A 15,108-nucleotide genomic window follows, 5' to 3' on the forward strand; every position below is an offset into this window, starting at 1 on the left:
CACTAGCCTACATACGGGCACTCGCTATTTTATTATGCTAACACCTTAACGCGCGTGTAAAATATTAATAATGATTTAATGTAGAATTTTGTTGTTTACAATGTAGATTTTGGGCATGTACTTGTGTAAATATAGTTATGTGATTTGGGCAAATAGAATGAAGACATGTAGACCATGTAGAATCGAGAGCAGAATAAATAGAGAGAAGTCAAACGGCTAAAAGAGAAAGATATTTTTTTAAGGGAAGTTAATAAAAATATTTTTAAGGGAAGTTAAACTTATTAATAATCATGCCATTCAACATATTCACATCATGATATTCAAGAGTAAGTATGACTCTTTCCACCATATATGAAGCATCTCATCCATGATTTTCTAATTGAGAATTAAGTATGGTGATTTCTTTTCTGCTTATGTCATGAGCTGTGATAAAAAGTTAACAAAAGTCCAAGAAACAATTGGGTATTATGTCCCTTTACAATATTCAGTATTATGAGTTGGGGTTCTTTTGCCTGGTACTCCCCATTGACTTAATTGACGACCAGCTAGGAATCACTTTTTGCCTTCATTCTGGAGGCACCCATTTCTAAGGGGAGAACCATACCAGCAATGAGAACTTCACATTCGGCCTGATTATTGCTAACTTTAAATTCAAACTTCAGTGTTTGTTCGATCAGTGTATCGTTTGGCCCCTCTAATGTTATACTGACACCTCTCCCTTTGACACTTAAGGCTCTATCAACTGACGACGTCCATTTTAGGTAGGGGTGTTCGCGGTGCGGTTTGGGCGGTTTTGACGAAAAAAATCATCCGAACCGCAAGAGAAAAAATCGTGCGGTTTGGTTTGGTTCGGTTGGCTTTTTAAAAAAATTCGAACCAAACCAAACCAAACTAATGCGGTTTGGTTCGGTTCAGTTGGTTCGGTTTTTTACAAATATTTTATTGAGTCATACATACACTTATAGATGACAACATAATTTTGTATTTAGACATTCATACACTATCAAATAACAACAAAACTCGTCATATTTTGACAACAATTTTCTATTTAATATGTAAAAATTAAATTTGACATAATTGGAATATTAAACATAAAATAATAGCATAAAACAATATAAAAATTATTATAATGAAAAAAATAGAAGAGACGAGAGATTAGTGAAGGTGAAAAAGAAAAATAAAAAGTTAAGAGATTAGAGAAGAAGATGTGCGATAAAAACAAAATTGAAATACGGAACATTTATATAAAAATGAGAAGGTGAAAAAGAAAGAATATAAGAGAGTAGAGATTATAGAAGAAGAGGGAAGATGTATGTGGAAAAGAAGGTGTGATAATGTTATTAGAGATTTGAGAAGATCGGGACTGAAATTATATGTGTAAGGATGAGAAAATTGTTCGTAATCACAAGGCTAAGGTATAATAGGTTTAAATTTCGGTTGGATGTGAGTTAAGTAAAAGTTAGGTTGTAACATAATGCGGTCTGATTCGGTTTGGTTCGGTTTACAAAATACAAACCGCAAACCGAACTGAACCGTGCGATTTTGTTAAAAGATGACCCAAACTAATCCGAACCAAATGCGGTTTTTTGCGGTTTCGGTTTGGTTTGGTTTGGTTTGCGGTTTTCTATTGGGTTGGTTTGATTTTGAACACCCCTAATTTTAGGGACACCTCTTCGTCTATCGACGAGTTAAATTTTGTTGAAAATATCCGCCAAAGCCAGGGACTTGATGCTTCCTCTTGGGATATATTGGATTTCAACTAATTGGGACCTATTGGACATGGTAGTTGGTTTTTACGAGCACTTTGTGGCCTTGAAAGTAGGGTCGAAGACTTCTCATCATGACGACGACCATAACTAGATTCTCGGTCTTCTGATAACATGCCTCGACGCCTTTAAGCATTTTGCTTACGAAATACATGTGTCGTTCTGCCTTATCTGTCTTTTTGACGAGTACTGAGGTATAGTTTCTCTTCTGTGGGTGTTTCGAGCCTTCGATGTTAGGTACACATTCTTTTACGTCTTATGCATTTTTCTCGGTGTTGCTCTCTTTGCTCGTTATGTAGCATCCAACCTTTGTAACCGCCTTTGCTAACGAAGATGATGACCTTTGAGACCATTCTAAAACACCCCCCATGATCATTCTTGGTTTGGGTGTATAACTCTTATGGTAGCTTAATTTAAACGAGCGAGGTATTCCCTTAGTGACTTTGAAGCACCCTGTCGAATGTTAAACATGTTGGTAGTGGCCATCCTCCTATGACAACTGGCTGCAAACTAGTGCAAGAGTGTCTTCACCAACTCCTGATAGCTGGTGATAGAAGCTCGGGGTAGGCTCATGTACCATCGTAAGGCTGAATCTTTGAAAGTTCCATACAACATCTTGCATTTAAGGGAGTCCGGCGCTTAGATGATGACCATCTTTATGGTAATGGAGGCGACGTGCTCATAAGGATCACTATACTCATCAAACTTCACTAAGGAGGGAGATTGAACCTTTTAGGGACAAGAGCTTCCCACATTTTGTCTAAAAGTGGTTGATGATCCAACACTTCCATCTCCTCTATGGGGGTAGTCTCATGTTGGTATTGTTGGATATTATGGACATCGTCCTCTAAGATTTGATTTTGGCGGTGCTGTTCGTCCATGTGGTGTACATTTCCACATGGACACTGAAATCACTGTTACCTCTAGTGTCCTCCGGCATGGGGGATTGTGTTACAACAAGATTTGTTTCTACACCTCATCTCTAAGTTTTAATGATAACAACATATATATTTTATATGTAAGCAATTTTGTTTCTAATGTTTTCTTGAGTGTGCAGATTAGAAAACTCTATATGATTTAGGACTGTTGTCTAAAGAATCATCAGAAATGTTGTCAAAAAGACTTCTCTCTTTCATTTCTATAGGTACATGGAATGTTGAATGAATAAGAAAGAAGATCTCCAGAACACTTCTCAACAAGCTTCTACTTCAGAAGTCTCAAGCGTTTCCAGAAGAAACAAAGTCTACCAAGATGTTGCTGCTCCAGATCAGAATCAAAGTCTGCATCAAATACAAGTTGTCACGTCAATATCATATGTCAAAGATATGTTCGTCAGAAGAGCTGTTGCTCATTACTCTGAAGATATAGTCAAAGATCAATTGATAAGGATTCAATGTGAAATATAGTGTAGTCGATGACTCTTTTTCAGATGTGTTCCTCAAATATGTTGTTGCACTATTATCTAAAGACATTATTCTATTCAGAAAGGACTCAAATGCTATTCAGAATTCTTAAGGGATTACTAACAGGTTGATCAACGTGCTTTGGAAAAATCTTCTTTAGGGGACCAGTTGGGTCAGAATTCTTAAAGTCATTGATCGTTATATCTCTTAGGGGACCAGTTGAATCAGAATTCTTAAAGGATCACTAATAGAGTTGATCAATATTTTATTGTTAGTCACCGACAATTGGCCCATGCAATTGTAATCATTTCTATGATTAGTGGATTAAGTCCTTTTCTAAGGCAAAATCACCTTGGCGGGATGACAGGACTAACCCTTTCTAAGAGGAACCTGGATAACTGAATGTGTCATCTTTCTATTTCTTGCATGCGTTAATGTTTATCTAAACGAATATTTTTCTAAGAACGACAAAGTTTTGAAAACCCAATTCAAACCCCCATTTCTTCTTGTGTTTTTCTTTACCTTCAGATTGTGCTCTCTTAACAACCATAATTGAGAACAATTAGGTCTGGGAGTGGATGTTTTGGTGAGTATCGAAGTGGTGATGGTAACGAAAGGTGTGACCCATATTAGTCATGGTAGTGGGTCGTTGAATCTCTACTTCACAGGAAGACGCAGTTTAGTCAATTGACTTTAAATTCTCTCTGATCAAGACATTTCTTTTTTCACATTTTCCATGACGGAACGAGTAGGAGACGTTAAAGGCGAGGTCTCCCCCATAAGTATAAGTATTTTTAGCATTCATATTGTATTTACTTTTCAATTTTATTAGTATTTGCAAAATTTATTTAAATCGAGATTGATCTTTACTACAATAATATAATATTAAAATTATTAAAATATTTGGCTTAATTGCAACTTTGGTCCTCCTATTTTTTTTAGTCCTTCCATTTTTAAAACCACGATTTTGATCCCCTTTTGAGTTTTGTGTTGAAAATGGAACAAAAATATGAACTGATTTTCGAGAAAAAACCAAACTAGGGGGTGCACAAAAAACTTAAAAAGAAAATTAAAATAATTGTTTTTAAAATAGAGGGATCAAAATCAAGAAAAAGACAAAATAGAAGGATTAAAGTTGCAATTAAGTCAAAATATTTTAAAAATGAATTAATAAAATTTATTTTAATAATATAGAAAATATATTATTTTTTATTATTTATTGAGAACTAATTATTATTATTTTTGCTTGGATTTTCATCACCAATATCTGATTTATTGGAATGTCTAATTTGGTTTGGAGGACACTTCTTCTGACATCTTGTAATTGTAACCCCTTTCAATCGCAGCATCAATCCGTGATCCTCTTTATTAATAAATTTTGATTTTTTTTGATATATTTGACCATTAATATGTAGCCCATATATAGACTAGACTAGTTAAATGTAAAAAAAAAAAAATCCAATTTACTTATAAATATGACCGGATGGTGTACTGATTAAAAATAAATAAATTAAAACTACATTGAAAATAAAATAAATTGATGCTCTTTTGATTAAAAAAAAAGATTTCTAATATATTTTACTTTGTTTTATAGGATCTATTATATTTGATTCTTATTAATTTTCTCCTCTGCCGAAAACCCTAGCACCTGCTTCAACGTGATTCCACCTTCTCAAAATCATCACTTCCGCATCACTTCCAGTTTCGCAGTTACATTCAAATCCCCAAGGTACATTTGTTCTTCAAATTCCACCGTTACGCACACTAGTTTTCTTCAATTCCATTGTTTATCGAATTCGTACCAGTTTGCATCGTGAATGATTGAATTTATCTTCTAGGGTTTAGAAATTATATGCTTATTATTTTTGTTGAATTAGGAATTCGTTGCTGATATTTGTGTGTGAATTTGTTTTTTTAGGTGAAAGTAATGGATGAGGTAAAACATAAATCGAGAAAAGAAGACGGTGATTCGAAGAGGAGTCATCGCGATCGCGATAGAACTGGTGAAAGAGGTAAGGATAAGGATAGAAGTGATGGTAGGCATAAGGATAATCGGGAGAAGAGGGATCGGGAATCGCGAAGACATGATAGAGAGAAAAGTAGTGATTCTGATGATAAGCATGATAGAGAGAGGGAGAAAAGGAGAGATGTTAAGGAGAAGGATAGGGTGCGTGTTCATGAGGTTGAGAGAGAGAAAGTGAGGGATAGGAAGAGGGAAAGAGATAGGGAAGAGAAAGAGAAGGAGAAAGTGAGGGAGAAAGAAAGAGATAGAGAAGAGAAAGAAAAGGAGAGAGTGAGGGAGAGGGAAGACAAGGAGAAGGAGAGATTAAGGGAGAAAGAAAGAGAGAGGGAAAGAAAGGAAGAGAAGGAGAGGATTAGAGAGAAAGAAAGGGTGAGGGAGAGGCGGGATCATGAGAGAGAGAAGGAAAAGGAAAAGGAAAAGGAAAGGGATAGAGATAAAGGGAGGAGAGGACGAGAGAGGGAGAAGCATAGAGATGTTGATAGTGAAAACAGTGATGGTGAGTTGAGGGAGAGGAATCGGAAGCGGCATAAGAAAGAGGACGGGGATTATAAGGGGAGAGAGAAGGAGAAAAGTTCTAGCAAATCAAACAGGAAAATTGAGGGAATTGATGGAAGTCCTAGAAGAAAGAGTGACGGGGATGACTCGGATTCTAAAGACAGAGAGAAAAAACCTACCCGTGAGGAGGAGATGGAAGATGAACAAAGGAGGTTGGATGATGAAATGGAAAAACGGAGGAGAAGAGTTCAAGAGTGGCAGGAGTTAAGGAGGAAGAAGGAAGAGGCGGAAAGAGAAAAGCAAGGTGAAGCAAGTGCTGCTGAACTTGAGTCGGGAAAGGCGTGGACACTTGAAGGGGAGGAATCTGATGATGAAGATGGAACAGGTAAACATACTGCTATGGATGTAGACGAAGAAGAAAAACCTGCTGATAAGGAACCTATGGAGTCAATGGTGGTAGATGTTGACAATGGAACAGTTGCGCCTGATTTACAAAATGGAGATATTGGTGCTCCTTCAGACGAGGAAATAGACCCATTGGATGCTTTTATGAATTCTATGGTTCTTCCTGAGGTTGAAAAGCTGAACAATACTGTTAACTCAACACCTTCTGATATAACTTCTGACTTGAAACCCCAAGATAAAGGGGACGGGCGTAGTAATGGCAGACAGTCAAGGAAAGGTTCAGGGAAGTCTATTGGCAGGATAATTCCTGGCGAAGAGTCCGACTCAGATTATGCAGATCCTGAAACTGACGGGGATCCAGTTGAAGAAGATGATGACGAGTTCATGAAAAGAGTGAAGAAAACGAAAGTTGAAAAACTTTCTTTAGTTGACCACTCAAAGATTGACTATATACCGTTCAAAAAGAATTTCTATATTGAAGTGAAGGAGATCTCAAAGATGACTCTTGAAGAAGTTGCTTTATACAGGAAGCAGTTAGAGTTAAAGATACATGGAAAGGATGTGCCCAAGCCTATAAAGTCATGGAACCAGACTGGACTTACTAGCAAAATTTTGGATACAATAAAGAAGGCGAACTTTGAAAAGCCAATGCCTATTCAAGCTCAAGCGTTGCCTGTAATTATGAGTGGCCGAGATTGCATAGGCATTGCCAAAACCGGGTCTGGTAAAACACTTGCTTTTGTTCTGCCAATGTTGAGGCATATCAAGGATCAGCCACCAGTTCTTGCAGGAGATGGACCTATTGGGCTTATTATGGCCCCTACAAGAGAGCTTGTTCAACAGATTCACAGTGATATAAAGAAGTTTACAAAGGTAATGGGTATCAGGTGTGTCCCTGTCTATGGAGGCTCTGGTGTTGCTCAACAAATCAGTGAGTTGAAACGTGGTACTGAGATAGTGGTTTGTACTCCAGGTAGGATGATTGACATACTATGCACCAGTAGTGGGAAAATAACTAACCTGCGTAGAGTCACCTATCTGGTCATGGATGAGGCAGATCGAATGTTTGACATGGGCTTTGAACCTCAAATCACGAGAATAGTTCAAAATATTCGACCGGATCGTCAAACAGTGCTTTTCTCTGCTACTTTTCCCCGCCAGGTTGAAATTTTAGCTCGCAAGGTTTTGAATAAACCTGTTGAAATGCAAGTTGGTGGGAGGAGTGTTGTGAACAAAGATATTGCACAGTTAGTTGAAGTGAGGCCAGAAAATGAGAGGTTCCTACGACTCTTGGAACTACTCGGAGAATGGTACGAAAAGGGAAAGATTTTAATATTTGTCCACTCACAGGAGAAATGTGATTCCTTGTTCAAGGATCTACTCAGGCACGGTTATCCTTGTCTTTCTCTTCATGGAGCTAAGGATCAAACAGACCGTGAATCCACAATATCTGATTTTAAAAGCAATGTTTGCAATTTGTTGGTTGCGACAAGTATTGCTGCTAGGGGATTAGATGTCAAGGAGCTAGAATTGGTGATCAATTTTGATGTTCCAAACCACTATGAAGACTACGTACATCGTGTTGGGCGCACTGGTCGTGCTGGCCGGAAAGGTTGTGCCATCACATTTATTTCGGAAGAAGATGCAAGATATGCACCAGATCTGGTGAAAGCATTGGAGCTATCTGAGCAGATTGTTCCTGATGATCTGAAATCCCTTGCCGCTGGCTTTATGGTGAAAGTGACTCAAGGACTGGAGCAAGCCCATGGGACTGGTTATGGAGGCAGTGGCTTTAAATTTAATGAAGAAGAAGATGAGGAAAGGAAAGCAGCAAAGAAAGCTCAAGCCAAAGAATATGGATTTGAAGAAGACAAGTCAGATTCTGAAGACGAAGATGACGGTATTAGGAAGGCAGGAGGTGATATCTCACAGCACCCTGCTCTCGCTCAGATTATTGCTGCGACAAAAGCAAATGCTCCCTCAATGTCTACTCCCATCTCTGCAACCCAACTGATTTCAAATGGTGGGCTACCTGTTTCTTTGCCTTCTGTTCTTGGTCTCCAGACTGCAACAGTCTTGCCTGGAACAGGACTACCCCTTGCTACAAACGACGGGGCAGCTCGAGCTGCACTAGCTGCTATAAACCTGCAGCACAACTTGGCAAAAATACAATCTGAAGCATTGCCAGAGCATTATGAGGCCGAGCTGGAAATAAATGATTTCCCTCAGAATGCTCGCTGGAAAGTCACACACAAGGAAACTTTAGGCCCCATTTCGGAATGGACCGGAGCTGCTATTACCACCAGGGGACAGTATTTCCCACCTGGCAAAGTCGCAGGACCTGGGGATCGCAAACTCTATTTGTTCATTGAGGGTCCTAGTGAGCAGTCAGTTAAAAGAGCCAAAGTAGAATTGAAGCGTGTTTTGGAAGACATCACTAATCAGGCTTTGCAACTACCTGGTGGAACTCAACCAGGCAAATACTCTGTTGTATAAAGGGTAAGATTCTGATATAATTGAGTTTAGTAATGCTTATTTTATTTAGTTGCAGTTCTAATCTGATTTTACATGTGTCTTTTTTCAGGTTTTGGTTCGATGATTTTTGCCTTGAAAAGGGATACAAGATGTGATTGGGAAGATCACATGATTCAGTTTTTTTTATGTGTTTTCCGAGCTGCACTGATTTGGATTTCAGCACATGTTCCATAAGACATATCTTTATGTCAAATTGACCATTTTAATTGATATGTTATCATGGCATCTTAATCATCAGTTTAGGCTTATAAAGTAGTCATGGCACTTATAAGATAATTGCTTTACACTTACCCTTGTTTTTGGTGAATTCAGCAATTCTATATTTTATGTTGTAATTCCAAAGGAGTGTTTAAGAATTGGATTGGTTTGGGAAAAGGAAAGTCGTTCGATTTACATTTATCCCTTTTTTAATCAGCTAATTCGATTTACTTTGTGCTGGATGGAAGGGTTCACCTTCTTTGAACATTGCAGATTGAAGGATGCTTTCTCTCCCACTAGAACGAAGAACGAGACAGCTGGTGCTTCGATGGCTCTTAGTTGTGCATAATCATTCCATAGACTTCTTCAATACGCATTCTATACATCTTACCTTATTTTTTTAATTTGTTTATATCTGTTTATTCATTAGATTGGGCAAAAATCATTTAGGACACGGGCTTTTGTTATGTTTGCTTTGTGAACCGGTTGCATGTAAATCTTTGCAGTTAATGAAGGAAAGCTAACAAGGATTCTGTAGGAGAGGAAGTGGGCATGCATGCTAGTGATAAGGTTCCTTATTTCAGAAATAGACTTTGATGTTCAATCCACAAATGGTTTATGGTGGTAGTCTTGGTTTGGTGATAGATGAAGTGTATGTTTCCTCTCCTTTTGGGGCTTATAGTAGTCTATGTATGGCATAGGAATTTGTTTTACTTGTAATCTATATGTGCTTAGAGTTAGGCACAGTTGCTCATTCTCTGTTAGACTTATTGGATCACATGTGCTCACTTTATCAGCAGAAATAACATAGTGGAAATTATTAAAGAGGTTGACCCTGACTTGCTAACAAGGTTTCACTTCTTAATCTTTTGCTCTTTCTGTTTTGTCAACTTGTCCAGTGTTAATTGCTTGATGTCTTGATGCATATTTCATCTTCGTGCCAAACAATAATTTTACATTTTGCTTGTGGTATCTGATTTCTCCAGTTATTTTCTCTGCAACTTCCCATATGATTATCAGCTTTAATCACAGAAAGTTATCGAGATCAGCATTCAGGGGGTTGAGTTAGACGGAAACATCCTGTTACCTAGTGTGAGGAAGAAAATGATAGCTTTTGTTAAACCAACATTGGTCTAAAAAATTTCCTAATTTGAAGAATTCAAAATTTGTATTGAATTAGGATTTTGGAGGAATTACATAATTTTTTTAAATAATTTTTATGTCTTTATAGTATTATAAAGAGTAAAAATATAATAATGATAAACTTTTATATTATTTTATACAATTTTTTTTATTTTTAAAAAATAATCATTTTCGGAAATAATCATTTTCGGAAACGATTCCTTTCCTTCCAAATTCTTTTAACATAGCCTTAAAGAAATTTGTGGTGTTGCAAATTGCAATAACAACCAATCATTACCCCCACTTTCCTGATACATTATTCAATAAGATTATATTTATGTTAAAATTCAATAAAATTGTTAATCTCAAAAAAAAAATTATTAGCTTTTATAGTAGTTGGTTGACTATTTTTTATTTAATATACTCTTACTCTTTATAATAAAATTCACACATTTTCTCTTTACATTGTCCAAACTATTTAAATTTATTTTCACAATCTTTTTCTACTATAGGCATTATTCCAATAATTTTTCTAGTAGTTTTTTTTTTTTACTGCACATATAACATAACATCTTGATTTATTTTTGTATTTGTTTTTTATTATCCACTATTTTGTCTTGAACAGCGTTGTCTATCTTACAACTATTAGATAAAATGTGATTTTTTTGTGTCACATAACACGTAAATTTTTTTTTCCATTTTAAGCATCCAACTTGAATTCAATGGTTTGGATCTCCTTTTATTTCTTTATCGTTGTGTACTTTTATTTCTTTATCGTTGTGTACTTTGGACACAAGATATTTAATCCATAAAATTAGTGGTAAGACTTGATCTTAACTTTCATCTCTAGGTTAAAGACAATTCTCCTTTTGCGAAACTTACATTCATATATCTATCTTAGTTTTGCTTAGGCAAAATTCATACACTTTTAAAGTTTCTCTCTAAGTCTCCAACCTTTGATTTAAATTTTTAACCGATTCTCTAAGGACTATATCATTTGCAAAAAAATAGACATATATCTTGTTGCTAGTTTAAATGTGTTACGTACATACATTTAGAAATAGAGTAAAATGTAAGGACTTAGAGTTGAACTTTGGTGCAATTTCATTGATACTGAACCGATCTCCTCGAGAGCATCACTTAGTAAGTCCTTCCCAACTTCATTCCTTATGATTCTCAATAGTCATAATACTGATACACCCTAATACTTACTCACACTGAGTACAATTCACAAAAGTTAGCTTCGTAGACGTCTATTTTCTTTGACATCTATATCGGTGATCAACTACAAAATACACCTTCCAAAATTCCAATTTCAAACTATCAATCTAGCTTGCATTAACTTGCAACTCCTTTCTCAAACTCGATCATCCACAACTGTACCCAAATGAGATTTGGGATGTACTTAGTTCCAACAAGATGTGAACATCATACTCTGTGACCAATCAATCCAAACACTACTTAAGAAGATAAGGGATTTTGAATAAGACACTCCTACTCTTGGAAACCAAATAATACGCACTCAATATGAACCTAATATTCCCACACACTTACTGGCTTGGATTCCGTTCTGAGCTCAACATCCACTATACATTTCATCACACGGAGGTTACATATCTGAACGACTCACAACTGGATATCTCGTGAACTACTTACAAGTCCACGCGGTGTAGCCTGTTTCACGATCCACGCTTAGTTTCGTACCTAAGCTCGGATCGCTCTCGATTGATGGCCATATGCTTAAACTTTCAGGACGCCAACTCATTTGTTCGACTAAGTAGTGTGATACTTCACAACCACTTTAATACAAGATAACCCAAAAATACATACTTATGACTATAATACCACTATCACTTAATTTCTTAGTACTAAAATATACCTCTCTCTATTTTACCTTATACTCTAGAAATCTTCTTTCGTGAACAAACACGAGCTGCATTTTCCTATCTTAGCATCAATGAAACCTTAATGATCCCACTATGCATTTTTCGAAATACAACCAATTATGATAGTTGTATTCCTTATCTTAACTCCGCATTTGCTTCTCTTTCTAAGGCGACCCTCTTAACTCCTATTATAGAACCATTCTACCACGAGTTCCTTAGATCTGAAATGCTTGCTCTCTCTTGGCATGAACCTCTTTAAACTGATCCTTATGCAGCTCAACATTTCCATGCGAGCTCTTACTAACATTGAACCCCTGATGAATTATCTCGAACACAATATCCCCTCTAGGACTGGGTACACTAGGACTATCTCCTGCCATTCGTCTAGTGCGGCCATGTCCCGCTTGGAATATGTCGTCACGTCCTTGAGTATCTTCACATACTTCACCACTTCCTTAAACCCTTACAAAGATGCTTACTTTTAATACCTCTCAAACCTTCATCCATTTAGAAGGTACCATTCCGAACATACTCCTTGAAGTATTCTCGTTCTTCCAAGATGCTCTAGTGACCTTACGAGCTAAGACATCAATACACCACCTCGCCTCTGAGCCTTATGGCATACGTGCGACAAAATCATCATTTCTCCCTCATTGCACGAAATTACATGTAATACTTGTTTCATACAAGTGGGTCAATCTTGTTCTACTAACAGGCTCTCACATTGCTCAACATCGACAAATTCATCCAATAGAAATCCTTAACTTTCTGACTCCTGTAACCCTACAGGATTGCTCGAACCATGTTCCACCTTGGACTCCCACATTACCTGAAACACAAATGTTACTACGAATTTAACTAAGCTCATTGATTGTCCTTGCTTTTAAACTCTTGATTTGATCCTACTCTCAAAGCACAAACTCTACTAATCATCTGGAGTCCTCGTGGTCGCTCAACTATGATCCTACCTGCGACACATAGAAAATTAGGTTGATCGAGCACAATACTATATACAGTGACATTAAGAATAATGTTGGCAAATCACACATATGAGGCGAAAATTGATTTACTTATGATATTTCAAGGCTGGTCGAGAATCAACCTGCTCCAATACCAATTATAACACCATGTGTAATATAGATCTAGAAAATACATTATACATGATATTAATTGGTACTGATACAACATAAGTGCCTAATGACATCGTCATATATATATATATATATATATATATATATATATATATATATATATATATATATATATATATATATATATATATATATATATATATATATATATATATATATATATATATATATATATATATATATATATATATGTTCATGTCCAAAAGTATAAAATACATTATGGCACATGTTATACAAAGGTACTTAAATAAAATCAAGGCCTATGCAAAACATCTTCATTGTACATAATCCACGATGGAAGATCACAATAATCAGAATCCTTTGAAACATGATCAGACAACTTATTTTATCTTTAACCTGTAAATAAACACATGGAAAACAACAATGATAATGGGGTGAGATGATAATCTCAATGAGTTCCCCTATCCTATGAGTCCACCCAACTTTAAAGGAATCTATTACTGATTCTTAACTCAAGAATCTATCTTTCGTTACTTATGTGTTACTCGTAAAACGTAACCAAGATTTAAGCATCTAAGGGGTATTCCCATTGTATGGAAACTTGAATTCTCATAACTCAATAAATCATTATTCGGAAGCACGAACATCAATGCCTAACCAGACCAACGTCTGAGCCAAGGCTCGATTCATGCATGTTTGTATAATTTGACTTTCATGTGGATATCATGTTCTTTATGGGATTCGAACCCACTTTAAGAACCGTCACTCGTATGAGACTCGAATCCACTTTAAGTATCTTTCACCATATGAGACTTGAACTCACTTGAGTGTCCACCGCTCCCCCATAAATTCAATATGGTAGGGACTCAAACCCATCTAAGGCTCAGATTATTGGTGCCACATCTCAAATTATACTTTACATAAGTATCTTAATCGGGATGTGCATGATCAAGAGAAATTCTGAATACATGATTAGATTCAACAACATTTCACGTGATTGCACTCATCATTCACTAGGTGATCACATTCATCAATTCTCATATTGTTTCATTAATCACGTATTCAGAAATTACCCTTGACTGTATACATCCTGATTGAGATACTTAACGTGTTTCCTTGCTCGTAAATACATAGGAAATGGATAAAAAGTTTTACATTGTTGATAGATATCAATCATGGGAAGTAGGTAACTGTGGCTTGGAAAAAAGTTTGCAGGACTTACTCAGAGGGTGCCATAGGCCTCAAGATCTAATAAGTCTCATTGATGCTTTAATCTGAAACTCTGATGGAGTTTACTCCAACATCAAGATCCACGTGCCTTATTACTTAAATTGTAGTGTTAAGAAAAAACTGTTGCATAATGTATCGTGTCTTTTTTTTTTCTTCTGGAGTATCATCAAAGATGAAATCAAGGTAATTAAGGAAAACACGTGTTTTATAGTTGGTATTATATTTTAGTTTTAATTCTTACAATCAGATTTTGAGGTTATACTGTTATTATTGCTAAACAGGGATTTATCCAATGTTGATATAAAATAACAGCCTGCTGTATGTTGCACTATATCCATAATAGTTGGTGTCAATGTTCATTCCTCAACGACGATAGAGTAACCATTCTAGTTTATAAATTCTGATACATCTTAACTATAATTCTATTTATCAACTATAAATATATTGGTTTCCAATTATTATCAAATCCATATACTCTTCTGAATTAAGGGGACAACTTCTCTACCCATCACAAAAAGTTGGGTAGTGTACATTCCACCAATCACATCACATCATTTAATTTTGTCCTATTTAATTAATTATTAAATAATATATTTTTTGATTGTTTCCAATGCATTTTACACTAAAGGTAACTCTACCCAACTTTTTGTGTTGGGTACATAAGAATTCACCCTGAATTAATACTTTTCATCACATTGTGCAAACATATGCATGTCTATTTTAGTGGTTGAGAAGGAATTCAGATTAGTTTATTTTTTAAATTTTAATTGAAACATACAAACAATATAAATTAATCATTGTTGATTAATTTAAAATATTTAACTTTTATTTTAATTTTTTCAAAGTAATACAATTGAATAGTTATGATGAATTAATGGTGTAAATTTTTTTACAATCAGAACATATCAATTAAATTTTTTTATTTTTTTGTTC

The 15,108-nt window shown here is 35.8% G+C and overlaps 1 protein-coding gene across 1 annotated transcript; it reads left to right on the top strand.

Annotated features, from left to right (window-relative positions):
• Positions 1-4,741: 4,741 nt before the first annotated feature.
• On the top strand, positions 4,742-9,020 carry LOC131640889 (DEAD-box ATP-dependent RNA helicase 42-like). Its single transcript, XM_058911257.1, has 3 exons — positions 4,742-4,898; positions 5,088-8,591; positions 8,677-9,020. Exon 2 carries the CDS (start codon positions 5,097-5,099, stop codon positions 8,586-8,588), a length of 3,492 nt encoding a protein of 1,163 aa, XP_058767240.1. The 5' UTR covers positions 4,742-4,898; positions 5,088-5,096; the 3' UTR covers positions 8,589-8,591; positions 8,677-9,020.
• The last annotated feature ends 6,088 nt before the right edge of the window (positions 9,021-15,108 follow it).

This window comes from Vicia villosa, unplaced genomic scaffold (genome assembly GCF_029867415.1).
Source record: "Vicia villosa cultivar HV-30 ecotype Madison, WI unplaced genomic scaffold, Vvil1.0 ctg.003373F_1_1, whole genome shotgun sequence".
Classification (NCBI taxonomy): domain Eukaryota; kingdom Viridiplantae; phylum Streptophyta; class Magnoliopsida; order Fabales; family Fabaceae; genus Vicia; species Vicia villosa.

What these genes read in the sequence shown, in the direction of transcription:
- LOC131640889 (XM_058911257.1), top strand. Translation starts at nt 5,097, where the DNA reads ATGGATGAGGTAAAACATAAATCGAGAAAAGAAGACGGTGATTCGAAG.